General features: G+C 42.1%; 1 protein-coding gene across 2 annotated transcripts in view; it reads right to left on the reverse strand.

Annotated features, from left to right (window-relative positions):
- Positions 1 to 21599, reverse strand: part of kif6 (kinesin family member 6) — a 203262-nt gene that overhangs the window by 97247 nt on the left and 84416 nt on the right. For both annotated transcript variants that reach the window (XM_020489411.2, XM_020489410.2), the window contains exons 12-13: positions 17758 to 17890; positions 7112 to 7303 (exon numbers count right to left, since the gene is read on the reverse strand). In XM_020489411.2, coding sequence (XP_020345000.1) covers positions 7112 to 7303; positions 17758 to 17890 — 325 coding nt within the window. The remainder of the gene's footprint in view (positions 1 to 7111; positions 7304 to 17757; positions 17891 to 21599) is intronic.

The raw sequence follows: 21599 nt of genomic DNA on the forward strand, positions 1-21599 counted from the left end.
CATTTGGAGATCCACTGATGGATACAAACCTTTTCAGTTGATTTTATGGTCTGAGGCCTCCATCTAAAACTTCCTACACGGACAAAAATTTTAATACTTGAGCAGATAGCCCCACCATAAGTGGACAGCTGTATCAAATACTCTTCAACCTCCACTCCTCTCTCTCTTCCTCCCTCCCACCAAAAGACAGTTCAGCATGAACTTTTTGGGAGAATGTGGTTCTCGAAGCAGTTGCACATGCAGTTTGAGAGTCAGGCAAGTGTCTATGTGACAGGTCAATTAAATATCAATGGGGGTCATCGTTTCTCATTGCAATGGAGAAAGCCAATAACAGGGTCAAAAGGGCAGAGGAGCGGGGGCAACGAGGTCTGCCTTGAGCTCTACCAGTCAAATCCGAGGTAATACGAGTTAGAGAGCATGCTGTTCTGAGAGCTCAGCGTGACACACGGACATTGCTTATCAACCACTTCATAAACACTGATCGCTCCTCAATGAGTGATTGATTCTCTCCCTGACAAGATGCGTTTGTTTTTTAATAGGCTCTTCTTTCAAGAACCCTGTTTGCAAATACCCTCAATGGTCCTATTACCAAGGATCATTACTCAAAAATGGCGATGAGGAGCCCAATGAGACAGCACTGCAGTTTGTGGAGACAGGAGCTCTGAGTCAGTTTGATGAGTTGCTGGCTCGCATCCCGCACCCAGGGCTATGATCACAGTTATTATCGGGGCTCAGTTTTATCATCACGCTAAAGTCACCGCTAAACATAAATTAAACAGGCAAAGCCAAACAAACCTGCCACCAGCGAGGATGGAGCTCTCCTAAGGAGAAGCTCAATAGCTCGACTTTTGGCAACCACTCCGTTTTAATTCCCCCGGTATTAGTTAACACATCTATAGGCAGTGCTGCAGTCCAATGAAAGCAAAATTCTTATTGGGTCTGGGCTACCTATTACGGGTGTGCATTCCAAATGCCACCGTATTCCCTATATAGTGTACTACCTTTGACCTCTGTTCAAAAGTAGTGCACTATACAGGGAATAGGATGAAATCTGGGATACACCCAGATGCTAATTCCAAAGCATGCTAATTCCAAAGAGGAAATTCCTCATGCATGAATGTGATCCGTCTGATGACACTATTTAAATATAGTGTAGCGGTGGGACGTTGAGTGGTTGACTGTTCGCCATACAGTAAATCCTGAAGAAGAGGATTTGTTATGCATTTAAAGTCTCTCCAAAGACAACCTCGACAGGCACACTGACAATCAGCGTGACCCCATTTATGTCCTATTCATTTCCTGTCCCGTTTAATATACAGAGCATCCCGTTTAATAGAGTTCACCTCCATGGAACTGTGATGTTATATTTGCTTCAATGGTTCATTATGATCACAAGAGCCTCCTTTATCATGCAGAAATCAGTGGGCTTAGCCACTAGGCTAGCTGGCAGGCTAGACAGTGAGTTGTATATAGCGACATCATGCATCTGAGCCCTGTTATGGGTCAGCATGTGCCCCGTTTATACTTGCAGAGATATGGTAAGGGGCAATTGGCACTACTGTGCTGACCTGAACCAAACTGTGCTGGCTCTGATATTTTCTTTTCACATTGATCTTTTCAGCACAGTTGCAAAAACAACGGTGGATGCGTAACTAGGGCAGCTCAGTACAGCTTGGTTTGGATCGGCTCAGTTCAGCTCAGAAGTGTGAAAAGCCCTCAAATAACTTTAGTCTGACTGGATACCTTTAACATCTAAAATCTCTTGAGGTGAACACTAATAGGTTGCTCAATGGGCAACTTTTATGATTTACAATAGTCTTCTTGTTTTTTTTACGGAGCACCATCCTTGCATATTTTTTTCAGGTACTTAGATGGAAAGTATAGTGGGTTACAGATATAGAGGGGATAACAGGAGGAAAGTGGTGTATGGGGCAGGATTCGATCCCATGCCGTTCTTGGCAATGTGTGCTTGTCGGACTGAAGCACTACCACTGAGCCAGTCTCCCTCAAGTGACGCAATTTTTAAGAAATAGGAAAGAAATTAAAGGGAATGTTCAGTATCACCCTGAAAGTAGTCTATGGACCAGGAGAAACTGTAATCCATATTTTGGTTTGCTATAAACAGCCACTACAAACTTCAGCTAGACTTTATCTACCACTAGCAAAAAATCTAAGTGTGATAGGGTCATGCAGAGCTTTAACTAGTACCACTTGGTGAGGAATGCCTTTGATAGTCCTCATAACATACAGCAGCATTCCCATAAAATTAAGATGGTGGTGATGAGGAGGGCGTGTGTCTTACTGTTTCCTGCTTGACTTACATGCTGACTAAACCGGGCGCAAAAGCATTGAACATGCATGGCAATTTAGCTAGACAGCTTGCTGTTGCTAGCTAATTTGTCCTGGAATGTAAACAATGTGTTATTTTACCTGAAATGCACAAGGTCCTCTACTCCGACAATTAATCCACAGATAAAAGGGTAAACCGAGTTTGTTTCTCTCCTCCTTCAGGCTTCTTCTTCTTCTTTAGACTTTATATGGCGGTTGGCAACCAACTTTAAGGTGCATTACGACCACCAACTGGACTGGAGTGTGAACCTCAGGATTTGCAGCGCGTCAAAGCAACACAAATAGATCCAAGTTCTACAAATAGATTCAAGTTCTACTGGCTATGCAGACGATCATTGACGTGCCCAAACAGTGTGGATGCAATGATTGAATAACATGCATGTGTACATTTATTTTGCAATGCTCGCGTACGCGACACAGGCGGTGTGGTCAGCATGTTAGCTCTTTTATGGCAATTTTTGCGTTAATTATTAATTTGCTGCCCAGAATGTTTGTACAATAATTTCCTACAACCGACAAACACTTCTGGATCATGAATCGGAAGCTACATACTTATCTCCCAGCTTACCAGAACTGGAATACTTCATTCACTCCTTTGTTCCCAGCACAGTGGGCTAAACTGTTGCTCCTGGACGAGATGACATAAGGCAACGCCGGCAACGAAGAAGAGGAAGGAAAGGAGGACTCCAAGTTAGACTGAAAAGACAGGTAAACTCGGTCTCCTCTTCCTTGTATTCTGATGGCTAATGTCCAATCTCTGGAAATTGAACTTTGTGAACTCAGAGCAAAGCCTCAATCGCAGAGGGACATCAGGGAATGCTGTGTGACATTAACCAAGCCTGTCTAAAACACATATCACCAACATGTATCCTGATCCACCAGATGATCCAGCGTGCTTGAACATGTATACACAAACATCCGTAATGCGTACTAAGCCATCCCCCGCACCCACTTCGGCCAATCAGATCATGTTTCTCTGTTCCTACTCCCTGCCTACAAGCAGCAGCTCAAGAGGGAGCCACCGACACAGAGAATGGTAAGGCGCTGGACAGAGAAGGCAGACTTAATGCTGCAGGATTGTTTTGAGAAAACTGAATGGAATACATGTTCAAACATTCATTCTCTCAGGACTCATCCATCAATATTGCAGAATATACAATGAATTCGGAAAGTATTCAGCACCCCTTGACATTTTCCACATTCTGTTACGTTACAGCTGTATTCTAAAAATGATTAAATAAATAATAAATACAATTTTAACACAATACCCCATAATGACAAAGTGAAAACAGGTTTTTAAAATGTATAGAAAAATATAAAAAACATATACCTTATTTACATAAGTATTCAGACCCTTTGCTATGAGACTCAAAATTGAGCTCGGGTCATCCTGTTTCCATTTATCATCCTTGAGATGTTTCTACAACTTGATTGGAGTCCACATGTGGTAAATTCAATTGATTGGATATGATTTGGAAAGACACACACCTGTCTTTATATTATGTCCCACAGTTGACTGTGCATGTCGGAGCAAAAACCAAGCCACGAGGTCAAAGGAATCGTCCGTAGAGCTCTGAGACAGGATTGTGTCGAAAGCACAGATCTGGGGAAGGCTGGCAAAAGAAATTGAACATTGAAGGTCCCCAAGAACACAGTGGCCGCAATCATTCTTAAATGGAAGAAGTTTGGAACCACCAAGACCCTTACAAGAGCTGGCCGCCCGGCCAAACTGGGCAATCGGGGGAGAAGGGCCTTGGTCAGGGAGGTGACCAAGAACCCGATGGTTACTATGACTATGAGTTTCAGAGTTCCTTTGTGGAGATGAGAGAACCTTCAAGAAGGACATCCATCTCAGCAGCACTCCACCAATCAGGCCTTTATGGTACAGTGGCCAGGCGGAAGCCACTCCTCAGTAAAAGGCCCACTTGGAGTTTGCCAAAAAGCAGCTAAAGGACTCTCAGACCGTGAGAAACAAGATTTTCTGGTTCTACGAAATCAAGACTGAAGTCTTTGCCTGAAATCCAAGCGTCACGTCTGGAGGAAACCTGGCACCATCCCTACGGTGAAGCATGCTGTTGGGATGTTTTTCAGCAACAGAGACTGGTATATTAGTCAGGATCGAGGGAAAGATGAACGGAGCAAAGTACAGAGCGATCCTTGATGAAAACCTACTCCTGAGCACTCATGACCTTAGACTGGGGCGAAGGTTCACCTTCCAACAGGACAACGACCCTAAGCACACAAGTCTCTGAATGTCACTTAACTGGCCCAGCCAGAGCCCGGACTTAAGCCCCATCTAACATCTCTGGAGAGACCTGAAAATGGCTGTGCAGCAACACTCCCCATCCAACCTGACAGAGCTTTGGAGGGTCTGCAGAGAAGAATGGGAGAAACTCCCCAAATACAGGTGTGCCAAGCTTGTAGCGTCAAAGGTGCTACAAGCACTGAGTAAGGGGTCTGAATGCTTATGTAAATGTGATATTTCAGTTATTTTTGTTATACATGTAAAGAAATGTCTAAAAACCTGTTTTTGCTTTATCATTATAGGGTATTGTGTGTACTGCTGAAAGCCAGTACTGCAGCATTCAATGTCGGTGGCGCACATGGAGTACTAGTCAAGCAGGTACGAGCTCCGCAAATCCATTAGGGATGCAAAAAGACAATACAGACTCAAACTTGAATTGATGATCGACAACTCAGACTCGCGTCGTATTCGGCAAGGACTACAGACTATTACAGACTGCAAAGGCAAATCCAGCTGTGCGGTGCCCACTGAAGCCTCCCTAACAGATGACCTTAACACATTCTATGTTAGCTTTGAGGCAAACTATACTGAGCCATCCAGGAAGACTATCACTGCTCTGGATGACTATGTGCTATCGGTCTCCAAGGCTGACGTGAGGAAAACTCTCAAAAGAGTGGATAGTTACAAAGCAAGCTGGCCCAGATGGCGTCCCTGGCTGCGTCCTCAGAGTGTGTGCTGACCATCTGGCGGGCGTCTTCTCGGACATCTTCAACTTGTCCCTGTCCCAGGCTGCAGTCTGCTTTAAGGAGACCAACATCATCCCAGTGCCCAAGAAAAACAAGGAGACATGCCCAAATGACTATCGCCTGTTGCACTCACCTTGGTCATCATGAAGTGCTTTGAGAGGCTGGTCATGGCCCACATCAAGGGCAACATGCCAGCCAAACTGGAACCACTCCAATTTACAAACCGCTCCAACACATCCACAGAAGATGCCATTTCCATTTCTATTCACACGGGCATAACACATCTGGACAAGAGGAACACCACAGTTGTAGGCCTGATAACCAACAATGATGAGTCAGCTTCTACCTCAACGTCAACAAAACAAAACAAAAACAGCATCACACACACTCCAGCCACGAGTTGTTCACTCCCTTACCATCGGGCAGACGGTATCGGATCATGAGGTCTGATACCAACAGGCTAAGGGACCGTTTATATCTACAAGCCATCAGACTGCTGAACACTTGAACTGGACTGACCACCTGCGCTGATTCATCACACATATGTACTCATTCATGCACACACACACACACACACACACACACACACACACACACACACACACACACACACACACACACACACACACACACACACACACACACACACACACACACACACACACACACACACACACACACACACACACACACACACACACACACTGAGTGTACCAAACATTAGGAACACCTTCACCGTTTGCCCTCAAAATAACCTCAATTTGTCAGGGCATGGACTCTACAATGTGTCGAAAACATTCCATAGGGATGCTGGACCATGTTAACTCCAATGCTTCCTACAGTTCTGTCAAATTGGCCTGAATGTCCTTCTTGATACACACATGAAACTGTTGTGTGTGAAAAACCCAGCAGCGTTGATGTTCTTGATACAAACCGGTGTGCCTGGCACCTACTGCCATACCTCTTTCAAAGGAACTTAAATATTTTGTCTTGCCCATTCACCCTCTGAATGGCACACAATACACAATCCATGTTTCAATTGTCTCAAGGCTTAAAACGAATGTTTTAACCCGTCCCCTTCCCTTCATCTACACTGATTGAAGTTGATTTAACAAGTTACATCAATAAGGGATCATAGCTTTCACCTGGATTCACCTGGTCAGTCCATGTCATGTTTACGTTATGTTTTTAATGTTTTGTACACTCAGTGCTACACACACACACATCACAACTGCTGCTACCAGACTGCTATTATACTGCTCAATTTATACACATGGAAATATTGGACTATAAATTGTGCCTTCCTATATTTTACTTATGCTAAAATGTTTATTCTATTCTACCGTCATTTACATCACGTTCGTATTCTTATCTTTTCTTATTATTGTTGCATTGTCGAGAAGGAACCTGCAAGTAAAGCCTTTCGATAAAATGCCTATCCTGTAAATATGACTAATAAAACTTAAAAGGAATACACAACTAAAATCGTACAACTGTTTTGTTTCTCTGCACAAATGTGCATGTGATAAAAGCATGTTAAAAACACCATGTAAGCATGAGTCTCTGCTAGAATGCGAGTAAGCATTCCCACTACATGGCCAACTTGCAAAGTACAAATTGGCTATACTGGGAAGTGAACATTTATAAAAAACAAATGTAAATATCATGTAAGGTTATGGTATAGATAAGTATTAAAATCATATTTTTTTAAATGAATTATCATACTTCTGGATTTGCATCCTGACCCGATGGTGACAGTGAATCAGCATACCTCTTTCCCCATAAAGAGTGGGTGGCACTCCATGGTCATTTTCAACTGCCTCTGTGTCTCCTGCCAGTGACGCTGTGTATAACCTCAAAGGACTCTGGGGGTCCAAGGAACGGCCATTGGAGATGTTGGCCAGTTGAGCAGCAGCGTCCTTAGATCTCCTCTTCTCCTTCTTCAGAATGCTCACCAGGATATCTGAGATGCTTAGGTTAAAGAACATGTATAGACATCCTCTTTGGGAAGAAATGGTTAATGGGTAACTTTAAAAAAAAAAGTTAGCCGGGTGGTGGGTACCATACATAGCAAGTAAGAGAAGAAACACCCCAGAGCTACGGGCTGAGTGCCTTTGACCAGGATTGTCTGTCACTTTCAGTTAATTTTCACATTTGTTGACATCCAGCAGGTGGTTGCTATAACACACTGCAAGCTGATGGCTACCAGCTGGTTTTATCAATTCATCGCCACAGTGTGTCTGAGCCATGAGAAGAAATGTCTATCCTCACAAATGTGTAACAAAATATCTCATCAGTCTGGTTTGAGGTAGAGATAACAGTCAGGTTTAAAGTTCAAGGTCTGGCCTAGATGGCATTTGGAGGTAAGGAATGGGACAAAATAGATACTCCAATTTCAACACAAATGGTAAAGGTCATTCTGTCTTAGAGCAAGGGAACTTCCATCTGTCAATATATCACAGAAAAACTAAATTAAGTTTCCACGAAAAGGACAAAACATATTTTGAACAATATCCCTGGTCTGCCTTGCACTGTGAGGGACATCACATGAAGATAAAGATGATATGCGGCTCCCCTTACAACACATACTTCAAGACAACAGGGGCAATAACAATGGCTCCTTAAACATGGAGGAAATGGCACGAGGACGCTGTCGTCTTTAATATGGGCCAGGCTGACACATGCGTTCTCTGACCTTACCAGCTCAGTGAGATGTCCTGGGAATAGGGTGCCATTTGGGACCGCAATATTATCCAAAAGATTAGGGTGCCATTTGGGAACTCCGTTCTGCCACCCCTGGTCTTTGGTGCACCATTGGGGGGTGAAAACATCTGAAAACCTACCTCGTCAAAGAGTATTTTAAATTAGACATCTCAGTCTTATTCTGCCCCATAAAATGTTTTAACTAGCACTGGTCTTTTCCTACTAGTGTAACCAATGTGAAATGGCTAGCTAGTTAGCGGGGTGCGCGCTAATAGCATTTCAATCGGTGACGTCACTCGCTCTGAGACCTTGAAGTAGTTGTTCCCCTTGTTCTGCAAGGGTCGCGGCTTTTGTGAAGCGATGGGTAACGATGCTTCGAGGGTGGCTGTTGTCGTTGTGTGCAGAGGGTCCCTGGTTCGAGCCTAGGTAGGGGCGAGGAGAGGGACAGAAGCTACTTTGCTGCTTTATTGAGAAAAATGTACTTACTATGACTGGAGGAAATGTGTGATGTGATAGTCTCAACTAGCTATCTTAAGATGAATGTATTAACTGTAAGCTGCTCTGGATAAGAGCATCTGCTAAATTACTCAAATCCAAATGTAATTTGGGATGCAGCCCTTGTCTGGTATGAATTACCGGAGAGAATAGGAGCCGTGAAGGCTGGAGAGAGCGTGTCAAGATTCCAGAGCATCTTCTCCTGATGAGAGTATTTTTTTTCTTGACATTTGTGCATGAGTGCATTTGTGTGTGCGCACATTTGTGAGTGTATGTTTGCGTACAAATGTGTGTGTGTGCGCACATTTGTGTGCGTGTGTATGACAGAGTGAGTGAGTGCAAAAGAGTGGGGAGTGAAAGACGAAAACACTCCGATCCTGTTCACACTTCCAATCCCACGACATGTTCCACCTGGGAACAGAACAGCAAACTTTTTCAACCCATTAGTTAAATTTACTGTAATGGTTTCCCTCTGTCCCATCTACTTCAAACCCAATCTATTGGGATCAATCAAATGTTTTGGAGAACCTTGCACTTACACCCTGTAAGCTGACAGTCTATATGTAGTTTATGTATATACAGGCACACAGATGCAAAATGAACAATACATTCATTTTTATTTTTAATGGCTGTCCTTGAAAAGAAAAGCCCAAGCCCCTTGATTTGCCAAATGAAAAGGTTGTCCATAGGCTGACATGCTTACTGCACAACGGGAATACACATCTGTTCCCTGCACTGCCAAGCAGAAAGGAAACAGGGCCAGGGAAGGTAAATCCATAAAATACAGACTGTCAAGTATACTTTTTTTTAACCTATAAAGTGCTGACTGCTCAAATAACTCAAGACTAAAGCAAAAAATAAAAAGATCTTCCAAGATTTAGGAGCTGTCCTTTTTTTTTACGACACAAGCACCAGGTTCATTCCATCAAAATATACATTCAATATTTAATCAAAGGCTTGTAGTAAAGTACACAAGGAAAATAGCTTATTTTCAAAAACTGACTGTGGTTTAACAAAAGAGTACCGTGCTGTTGATGCCTGGGATGACATCCAGTAATTTACAGTCACCACATTATTTGGTTCCCTGAGCCCGTTCTAGTTTTGCCTCATCAGATTTTCAAACATCTTGTTTTCACACCTAACAAAATTAGGTTAGTCTACATAGATAGACGGTTTACATCTCTCAATCAAACAAGTTATCTAAATGTCCAGGTTTATGTCAGGATGATAAATGGCCCCCTATTCAGGGCGTCTGCAAAGTACTACTCATTTAGCTGTCATGTAGATGTAATCGGGAACAACAGTGTAAAACGAATTAAATGGAACCAAAACAGGATCATAACTGTCATGGACCTGAACGTAACTCAACTACACAGAGTGGCCTGGTAATGGTCAAACAGAATCTCATATCAACACACCTAAATCATTGATAACAACATAGTCCCCGATATAATCAATTGAAGATAAAGGAAAGCCGCATTACGAGTTCACTCAAATGCTGTACCAGAGGTTTGGTACCAGTACCCCCTGTATATAGCCTCGCTACTGTTTATTTACTGCTGCTCTTTAATTATGTGACCAAAAAAAAATGATTTTATTAAATACCTGTTGAAACCAATGAATCCCCAACTTCCAGGACACGCTGCAGGGCAAAGCAAATACATATCAAAAATCTCAGAGCTAAAATCCACTTTTCACAAGTGGCTTCTGTGGATAGTGTCAGTATGGATAGTGTCAGTAAAAAAAATTCACTTTAAAGCACAGTGCATACAAATCTTCGTGAGCACAGTACACTATATCCTATGAGCTCCAAGCCCGAGGGAAAGCACTGTGGAGTTTATGGAAACAGAGTGGACTGACTGGACTGTGTCACTCACAGCCCTGCCAATACGATGGGGGGTATTACTGAGAAGACAGGGAATCACCACCTTGACGTGCAAGTAAATATTACACAATTAGAAGGGCAGTTGAGGGAATCCTTGAGATCTCGCTGATAATGTAAACATGCGGTGGAGGATTACTATTCGCAAAATATTGTCTCTTTCTTGGAAAAAATCAGCAGCCATATGAGCAGCCTAGTCGCCAGGCGTGATTTTGGGCAGCTCCATGGTAATAAATGTTACTGTTCCTGGTGAAAAAACAATGTCCTATCTTGGAGTTCGAGTAAATGACATTACTAAGCTGCTCCCGGATGTACTAAACCAGGACATGGGCATCGATTTTATCGTAGTCCATGTGGGTTTTAATGACATTACTAAGCTGCTCCCGAATGTACTAAACCAGGACATGGACATCGATTTTATCGTAGTCCATGTGGGTTTAAATGACATTACTAAGCTGCTCCCGAATGTACTAAACCAGGACATGGACATCGATTTTATCATAGTCCATGTGGGTTTTAATGACTTTACTAAGCTGCTCCCGAATGTACTAAACCAGGACACGGACATCGATTTTATCGTAGCCCTGTTAAGGCAAGGGTTGATTTCAAAGTTTTACTGCTAACCTACAAAGCATTACGTAGTCTTGCTCCTACCTATCTTTGCGATTTGGTCCTGCCGATTTGGTCCTGCCGTACATACCTATACGTATGGATGTGAGTTGAATAACTTCAAACCTCAGATTTGGGTAGGCAGACCATTCCATAAAAATGGAGCTCGATATGAGAAAGCCCTGCCTCCAGCCTTTTGCTTATAAATTTTATAGAGCTGCAGACCTCCTAATTGCCCATAAAATTTATAAGCAAAAGGCTGGAGGCAGGGCTTTCTCATATCGAGCTCCATTTTTATGGAATGGTCTGCCTACCCATGTGAGACACGCAGACTCGGTCTCAACATTTAACTTCTTGGTGACTGGGGGGCAGTATTGAGAAGCTTGGATGAATGAGGTGCCCAGAGTAAACTGCTTGCTACTCAGCCATTAAAGCTAGAATATGCAGTATATTTGAAAACACTCTGAAGTTTCTGAAACTGTTTGAATTTTGTCTGTGAGTATAACAGAACTCATATGGCAGGAGAAAACCTGAGAATTATCCAATCAGGAAGTGGGAAATCTGAGGTTTGAAGTTATTCAACTCATTGCCATTCCAATATACAGTGTCTATGGGGTCATTTTGCACTTCCCAAGGCCTCCACTAGATGTCAACAGTCTTTATAACCTTGTTTGATGCTTCTACTGTGAGGGGGGGCAAATGAGAGGGGATTGAGCCATTATTGAAGATTTATAATAAAAACATCCTAAAGATTGATTCTATACATCGTTTGACATGTTTACACGACCTGTAATATACATTTCTGGACATTTCGTCCGACCTTTTGGCTGAACTTGAACGCACGTTTGGATTTGTCTACCAAACGCCCTAACAAAAGGAGGTATTTGGACATAAATGATGAACTTTATCGAAAAAATCAACTATTTATTATGGAACTGGGATTCCTGGGAGTGCATTCTGATGAAGATCATCAAAGGTAAGTGAATATTTATAATGCTATTTCTGACTAATGTTGACTCCACAACATGGCGGATATCTCTTTGGCTGGTGTTGTAATCAGATTATTGTATGGTATGCTTTTTCCGTAAAGTTTAAAAAAATCTGACACAGCGGTTGCTTTAAGGAGAAGTTGACCTAAAGTTCCATGTATAATAGTTGTATCTTCTATCAATGTTTATTGAGTATTTCTGTAAATTGATGTGGCTCTCTGCAAAATCAACACATGTTTTGGAACAACTGAACATAGCACCCCAATTTAAAATTAGATTTTTGGATATAACTATGCACTTTATCGAACAAAACAAACATGTATTGTGTAATATGAAGTCCTATGAGTGTCAAATAATGAGGATCATCAAAGGTTAGTGATTAATTTGATTTCTTTCTGCTTTTTGTGACTCCTCTCTTTGGCTGGAAAAATGGCTGTGTTTTTCTGTGAATTGGTGGTGACCTAACATAATCATTTGTGGTGCTTTCGCTGTAAAGCCTTTTTGAAATCAGACACTGTGGCTGGATTAACGAGAATTTAATCTTTAAAATGGTGTAAAATACTTGTATGCTTGAGGAATTTAAATTATGAGATTTTTGTTGTTTTGAATTTGGCGCCCTGCACTTTCACTGGCTGTTGTAGCGTCCCACCCCGAATATCCCAGAGAGGGTAAGTCTTTACTGAAGACTCATCTCTTCAGTAGGTCTAATGATTGAGTGTAGTCTGGCCCAGGAGTGTGAAGGTGAACGGAAAGGCTGTGGAGCAACGAACCACCTTTGCTGTCTCTGCCAGGCCAGTCCCCCTCTCTCCACTGGGATTCTCTGCCTCTAACCCTATTACAGGGGCTGAGTCACTGGCTTACTGGTGCTCTTCCGTGCTGTCCCTAGAAGGGGTGCGTCACTTGAGTGGGTTGAGTCACTGACGTGATCTTCCTGTCTGGGTTGGCGCCCTGCCTTGGGTTGTACCATGGCGGAGATCTTTGTGGGCTATACTCGGCCTCAGGATGGTAAATTGGTGGTTGAAGATATCCCTTTAGTGGTGTGGGCGCTGTGCTTTGGCAAAGTGAGTGGGGTTATATTCTGCCTGTTTGGCCCTGTCCTGGGATATCATTGGATGGGGCCACAGTGTCCCCTGACCCCTCCTGTCTCAGCCTCCAGTATTTATGCTGCAGTAGTTTATGTGTCAGGGGGCTAGGGTCAGTCTGTTATAACTGGAGTACTTCTCCTGTCTTATCCGGTGCCCTGTGTGAATTTAAGTGTACTCTCTCTAATTCTCTCTTTCCTTCTCTCTCTTGGAGGACCTGAGCCCTAGGACCATGCCTCAGGACTACCTGGCATGATGACTCCTTGCTGTCCCCAGTCCACCTGGCCGTGCTGCTGCTCCAACTGTTCTGCCTGCGGCTATGGAACCCTGACCTGTTCACCGGACGTGCTACCTGTCCCAGACCTGCTGTTTTCAACTCTCTAGAGACAGCAGGAGCGGTAGAGATACTCTGAATGATCGGCTATGAAAAGCCAACTGACATTTACTCCTGAGGTGCTGACTTGTTACACCCTCGACAACTACTGTGATTATTATTATTTGACCATGCTGGTCATTTCTGAACATTTGAACATCTTGGCCATGTTCTGTTATAATCTCCACCCGGCACAGCCAGAAGAGGACTGGCCACCCCTCATAGCCTGGTTCCTCTCTAGGTTTCTTCCTAGGTTTTGGCCTTTCTTGGGAGTTTTTCCTAGCCACCGTGCTTCTACACATGCATTGCTTGCTGTTTGGGGTTTTAGGCTGGGTTTCTGTACAGCACTTTGAGATAACAGCTGATGTAAGAAGGGCTATATAAATCATTTTGATTTGATTTGATTATAGATGTGTTTGTGGAAATATTGCTGTAGGTTAACGACAGTCATACAGTTCGAGACTGGCAAGCTTACTTAATGTTAAATATCTCTAATAGTTCTTCCCCTATCAAAAATGTGTGAACACATTGTACAGAGGGATGTAGATTACTCAAATATAGGAAAGGTAAAAACCTGGATTTTGCTTTATATTAAAGTACATGAGGGCAATATTAGGAGGTCAGTGTCACTAAGCTCAAGGTATCTCTCAGCATATCGATTGTGCAACCAGGGCTGGTAAAATAATAATAATCACAGTAGTTGTCGAGGGTGTAACAAGTCAGCACCTCAGGAGTAAACCCTGTATCATTGTTATTCTAACATCCGCGATGCAAATAAGGCCCTCCCCCGCCCCCCCTTCGGAAAACATGAACACGACTCCATTTTGTGGCTTCCAGCCTATAGACAGAGACTAAAACAGCAAGCTCCCGTGCTCAGGTCTGTTCAACGCTGGTCTGACCAATCTGATTCCTCGCTTCAAGATTGCTTCGATCACGTGGACTGGAATATGTTCTGCATTGCGTCAAACAACAACATTGACGAATACGCTGATTCGGTGAGCAAGATCATTAGCAAGTGCATCGGCGATGTCTTACCCACAGCAACTATTAAAACATTCCCAAATCAGAAACCGTGGATTGATGGCAGAATTCACACGAAACTGAAAGCGCGAACCACTGCTTTTAATCAGGGCAAGGTGACCGGATACAAACAGTAAAAACAGTTCTTTGCCCGCTTTGAGGACAATACAGTACTTCTCCTGTCTTATCCGGTGCCCTGTGTGCCACTGACACGGCCCGCTACCAAAACCTGCGGACTCTCCTTCACTGCAGCCGACATGAGTATAACATTTAAACGTGTTAACCCTCGCAAGGCTGCAGGCCCAGACAGCATCCCCAGCCGCGTCCTCAGAGCATGCGCAGACCAGCTGACTGGTGTGTTTACGGACATATTCAATCCTTATCCCAGTCTGCTGTTCCCCACATGCTTCAAAAGGGCCACCATTGTTCCTGTTCCCAAAGCTAAGGTAACTGAGCTAAACGACTACCACCCCGTAGCACTCACTCCCGTCACCATGAAGTGCTTTGAGAGACTAGTCAAGGACCATATCACCTCCACCCTACCTGACACCCTAGACCCACTCCAATTTGCTTACCACCCCAATAGGTCCACAGACGACGCAATCGCAACCACACTGCCCTAACCCATCCGGACAAGAGGAATACCTATGTGAGAATGCTGTTCATCGACTACAGCTCAGCATTTAACACCATGGTACCCTACAAACTCATATCCTACATTACTCATGTCATATATATATATACTGTACTCGATACCATATACTGCATCTTGCCTATGCCATTCTGTACCATCACTCCTTCATATTTTTATGTACATATTCTTCATTCCTTTACACTTGTGTGTATTTTATTTATTCGTTATTTTACCAGGTAAGTTGACTGAGAACATGTTCTCATTTGCATTTAAGGTAGTTGTTGTGAAATTGATAGGTTAGATTACTTGTTGGTTATTACTGCATTGTCGGAACTAGAAGCACTAGCATTTCGCTGCACTCGCATTAACATCTGCTAACCATGTGTATGTGACATATAAAATTTGATTTGATAATAGTGTTGAACATTACTTTTGAATGACTACCCCATCTCCCACTCATACAATTATCTCTAAGGTCCCTCAGGTGAGCAGTGAAATTCAAACACAAAGACCAGGGAGGATGGATTATCCCTTTGAGAATGGTGAAGTTATTCATTACACTTTGGATGGACCAGGTCTCTCTTGAAAAAGAGATGTTATCTCAATGAGAAAAACCTGTATAAATAAAGGTTAAATAAAAAATGTTTTATAAAAAAAAAACATTTAGTTCTTGTTTATTGGGTTATCAAACAACGAATTGACCGATGTCGGTTTACATGTTTATCAAAACATCACGCCATGGTAAACCTACACGAAACACAGACCTTATTTTAAGTGTTTCTAAAAAATGTATGTTGGAAAAACTTTTGGAACCATATCCCTGTTTTACCGCTAGGTTTTATGTTATGGGTATTATCACACCTCCACTGTGGGGATCTATGGTGACTTTAAAACAGTTACAGAGCTTAATGGCTGTAATAGATCAACAACATTGTAGTTGGTGAAAGGTGTCAGGCGCAAGGAGAGGTGAAAGGTGTCAGGCGCAGGAGAGCTGAGATGCGTGGATAAGCTATTTTATACAAGATAACACCAGTATAAACACAATACTATGGTGCGGGAAAAATACCGGTACCACGACATAAACGGGCGTAATAACAAAACCCGGCAACAAAATACCAGCCGTCAGTAACAGCATGAACAATAAAACAAACATGCACACAAACACGGGGGAAACCAGAGGGTTAAATAATGGGGGAATTGAAACCAGGTGTGTAGAAAACAAAGACAAAAGAAATGGAAAATGAAAAGTGGATCGGCGATGGCTAGAAGGCCACCGGACGCCGCACGAACAAGGAGAGGGACCGACTCCGGCAGAAGTCGTGACAGTTACTCCACAATACTAACCTAAATAATAGGGCGAAAAGAACGAAGTCTGTACAGACATGCATGCCTTATTAGGCACAAAAGTAAAACATTTGGCAAAGAAATTAACTTTATGTCCTGAATAAAACGCGTTATGTTTGGGGTAAATCCAACCCAACACATCACTGTGTACCACTATTTTCAAGCATGGTGGTGGCTGCATCATGTTATGGGTATACTTGTCATCGGAATAGGCCCCCCGAAGTGCACAATGGTCAAAGGCACTGCATCGCAGTGCTATATGCGTCACTACAGACCAGACATCGATTCCGGGCTGTATCACAAATGGCCATGATCAGGAGTCCCATAGGGCGGCGCACAATCATCGCCCTCCAGCGACTCCTTGTGGTGGGCCGTGCGCCTACAGGCTGACCCCGGTCGTCAGGTGAACAGTGTTTCCTACGACACATTGGTGCCGCTGGCTTCTGAGTTAAGCAGGTGGGTGTTAAGAAGCGCGGTTTGACGGGTCATGTTTCAAAAGACGCATGACTCGACCTTCACATTCCGAGCCCATTAGGGAGTTGAAGCGATGAGAAAATATCAACATTGGGGAGAAAAATGGGGAAAAACGGAATAGAGCTAAACAGAGGAAAAATCCTAGAGGATTAAAAATTGGCTTGAAAATCTACAGCAAGACTTGAAAACGGCTGTCTAGCAATGATCAACAACCAACTTGACAGAGATTGAAGAATGTTTGAGAGAATGTGCAGATATTGTACAATCCAGGTGTGCAAAGCTCTTAGAGACTTACCCACTGCCAAAGGTGATTCTAACATTTATTGATTTAGAGGTGTGAATACTTATGCAAATTAGATATTTCTGTATTAATGTTCAATAAATGTGTAATCATTTCTAAACACATGATTTCAGTTTGTGTAGATGAGTGACAAAACAATCTACTTAATCCATTTTGAATTCAGGCTGTAACACAACAAAATGTAGAATAAAAGGGTATGAAAACTTTCTAAAGGCACTGTACCTGGTTAAATAAAGGCTAAATAAATGCCAAATAACTAAATAAACTTAGCAGCAAAGAGTAAGCACATGAAAAGTAGGAACTGGGTATCCACAATCAGGTGGACCCTTTTGGTGGTCGGGTAGAAAGTGGCCTTTCCTTGAGCTTAATTGTTTTTTGATTGGCTCAACAATAATGACTTCAACAGAAATAGAAAATACGTTTGCCAGAACATTCTCCAATTCGTAGTCACAAACAGATGACAGAGATGAACTTGAGTAATACTTGTAAGGTTGCAGCATAGGAAGGATACTGATCTCGTTATCGCGCTGAGTCAACATTTCCCTCAGCTTGGTCAGGTCTGCAGGCTGGAGCTGGGGGCTGTCTTTTTGGTCGGGGTGGTCACCTCCCTCGTCTCCAATAGACAACCTCTCTCGTATCATTACCTGTAGAAGGGGACACAAATAACAAAAACACAAAATTAACCCCCCTCTAAAAACGAATTGCACACCACCCAACATCAACACAACCACATTACACAGTTCAATAAACTGCAACACAATCCACAATCCAATGACAAATGTACATTCAACCCGCACTCTCTAGCAGTACATACTCAACCCACCCTGACCCCCATACCTCTTTCGGAAATTTCAGTCTCTCGATGTGCAAAACTGATAGAGACATACCACAAGCGACTTACAGCTGTAATCGCAGCAAAAGGTGGCGCTACAAAGTATTAACTTAAGGGGGCTGAATAATTTTGCACGCCCAATTTTTCAGTTTTTGATTTGTTAAAAAAGTTTGAAATATCCAATAAATGTCGTTCCGCTTCATGATTGTGTCCCACTTGTTGTTGATTCTTCACAAAAAAATAGAGTTTTATATCTTTATGTTTGAAGCCTGAAATGTGGCAAAAGGTCGCAAAGTTCAAGGGGGCCGAATACTTTCGCAAGGTATAACATAACTTTTTTTCCAGGGCACTCTCCTTTCAATGAGATTTCATTGGGAATCCAGATTTCTAAGGGACCTTCTTGCAGTTCCTACCGCTTCCACTGGATGTCACCGGTCTTTAGAAATTGGTTGAGGTTTTTCCTTTGTGTAATGAAGAAGTACGGCCATCTTGAACGAGGGTAACTTGAAGTGTGCTGTTATAGATAGAGGCGCGCGACCAGAAAGCATGCTACAGTTTGTTTTCCTCCTGTATTGAACACAAATCATCCCGTCTTCAATTTTATCGAATATTTACATTAAAAAAATACCTAAAGTTGTATTACAAAAGTAGTTTGAAATGTTTTGGTAAAGTTTACAGGTAACTCTTGAAATACTTTCTAGTCACATGTTGGAACCATTTTTTTTCTTGATCAAATGTGCCAAATAAATTGACATTTTGGATATATATCGACGGAATTAATCTAACAAAAGGACCACTTGTGATGTTTATGGGACATATTGGAGTGCCAACAAAAGAAGCTTGTCAAAGGTAAGGCATGAATTATATTTTTATTTCTTAGATTTCATATGTTATTTACGTCGCGCCTGCAGGGTTGAAATATGCTTTTCTCACTTTGTTTACGGCGGTGCTATCCTCAGATAATAGCATTGTTTGCTTTCGCCGAAAAGCCTTTTTGAAATCTCACATGTTGGCTGGATTCACAACAAGTTGTCACGCCTTGGTCTTAGTATTTTGTGTTTTATTTATTTATTTGGTCAGGCCAGGGTGTGACATGGGTTTATTTTGTGGTGTGTTTTTGTATTGGGGTTTTTAGTAGGTATTGGGATTGTGGCTGAGTAGGGTTGTCTAGGAAAGTCATTGGCTGTCTGAGGCGGTTCTCAATCAGAGTCAGGTGATTATCGTTGTCTCTGATTGGGAACCATATTTAGGTAGCCCGGGTTTCACTGTGTGTTTGTGGGTGATTGTTCCTGTCTCTGTGTTTGTTGTCACAAGATAGGCTGCATAGGTTTTCACGTTCCGTTTGTTGTTTTTGTATATTTAGTTATTTCATGTATCGTTCAATTTTTTCATTAAAGAACATGAGTAACCACCACGCTGCATTTTGGTCCGCTCCTCTTTCAACAGACGAACGCCGTTACACAAGTGTAGCTTCAATTTGCTATCTTGCATGTGTGATTTCATGAAAGTTAATTTTTTATAGTAATTTATTTGAATTTGGCGCTCTGCATTTACTCTGGCTTTTGGCCAGGTGCCGTCCCACATATCCCAGAGAGGTTAAGGCGCGTGCACTAAGTCCAGATGAAAAGTCAAAAGAAGTACAATAAAAGTTAGTAGAAACATGCCAAACGATGTTTAAAATCAATCCTTCGGTTGTTTTTGTCATAAATAATAAATAATATTTCAACCGAACAAAAGCTTCGTCAATAGGAAAGGAGAAACAAGAAAGGTGCATTCCCGATCAGGCTCATGGCTGATGAATGGAAATGTCCACTGGCTACTGATTGAAAGTGCTGTATCTCCCTCATTTTTCAGAGTAAAAGCCTGAAACAATGCCTAAAGACTGGCCACATGTAGAGGAAGCCATAGAGACCGTGAACTGGGTCCTAAGTTTTGTATGGTGGATAGGCTTTCAATGGAAAAACAGCCTTTCAAAATAATAGTACTTCCTGGTTGGATTTTCCTCGGGCTTTCGCCTGCCATATCAGTTGTTAAATTCACAGATATTATTTTAACAGTTCTGGAAATTTTAGAGTGTTTTCTATCCAAATCTACTAATTATATGCATATCCTATCTTCTGGGCCTGAGTAGCAGACAGTTTAATTTGGTCACGCTTTTCATCCAAAATTCCGAATGCTGCCCCCTACCCTAGTGAAGTAAATACAACCACTAGCATTATAAGCACAGCAATGCGCACACAGCAGTAGGCTATAAGCATGAATGTTCTATTAGCAGGAAAACACCATTCTCAAAAGTGACCAAAAGTGTGATTATGCATGTAATGCTTTTATTATGAAGGTGCATTGTTATGGTGAAAATCACCTTACCAAAGCTTGAAACTCACAAGTATGCCATTTCGCCTCTACACCCATTGTAAAGTGTATTAATAATGAGCTTAATTTTAAGAAGTTATTTGTCAGAGTGATTAGAGGGAAAATAGAGTGCTGAGTAACAGGTAATAAGCAAGTTTGGTAGGCTACTAATGACCATCAGCAGCATCACAGCTTGGAGAAGCCTATTTACCATGACTAAACTGTACATTTTACTGCCGTCCTGACTCGTGACTGCCGATGAGGTGGTGATACGGTCACCATAACAGCCCTATCACAGACCAGCAAATATTCTTTACATTATCAACATTAGAATCACTACAAAACGTATTGTATGACCTCTTATACACTATATTAGGCTCAGCCTTGGGACTTTGGTTTTCCTAGATATGGCTACATCTGATGGATTTGGATACTGCTTTAAAGCAAATTTCTGCAGCATTAGTAAAGATGTGATCAATATATGTTGATGATTTCATTCCTGTGCTGTGTGTAACTACCCTGGTAGGTTGACCTGAACCAGGTTGCAGACATTAGTTACAGTTTGAAGCTTTTTCGTGAGTGGGCAGCTTTATGAAAGACAGTCAATATTGAAATCAACCAGAAAATATACCTCTCTGTTGATATCACATACATTATCAAGAATTTCACACATATTATCCAGATACTGACTGTTAGCATTTGGTTGTCTATAGCAGCTTCCCACAATAATGGCCATATTCAGACCTGCCAACCCTGTCCAACTTTTTAGAATACCAGACGCACGCAGCAAATTGGAGATTCGCATAGCACATGCCGAATTGAGGTTGGAATACTTTCTTTCTTGACAGCATTCTATTTACACATATGGTAAAAGTCACTAACAAGATCTAATTAGAAAGAACACACAAAAGGTTATTTTATTTTATTAAAAAAATAATAACATGTTATTTGTTTAGAAATAAAATGTACAAACATCTTATCCACGCTATTTAAAAAAAAAACTCTGATATGATAAGAACAAATGTTTGAAGCAGAGTATCAGTATCAAATAAACATGTCATCCATAATAAAAAAAAGTCATGATAGGAAACAGTGGGTGAGAACAAATCTTCTAGAGACCTTCAACTGTTCAGGAAATCATTTCCTAGACAGATTTGCCTGATAGCTAG

Source organism: Oncorhynchus kisutch, linkage group LG8 (assembly GCF_002021735.2).
Source record: "Oncorhynchus kisutch isolate 150728-3 linkage group LG8, Okis_V2, whole genome shotgun sequence".
NCBI classification, from domain to species: Eukaryota; Metazoa; Chordata; class Actinopteri; order Salmoniformes; family Salmonidae; genus Oncorhynchus; species Oncorhynchus kisutch.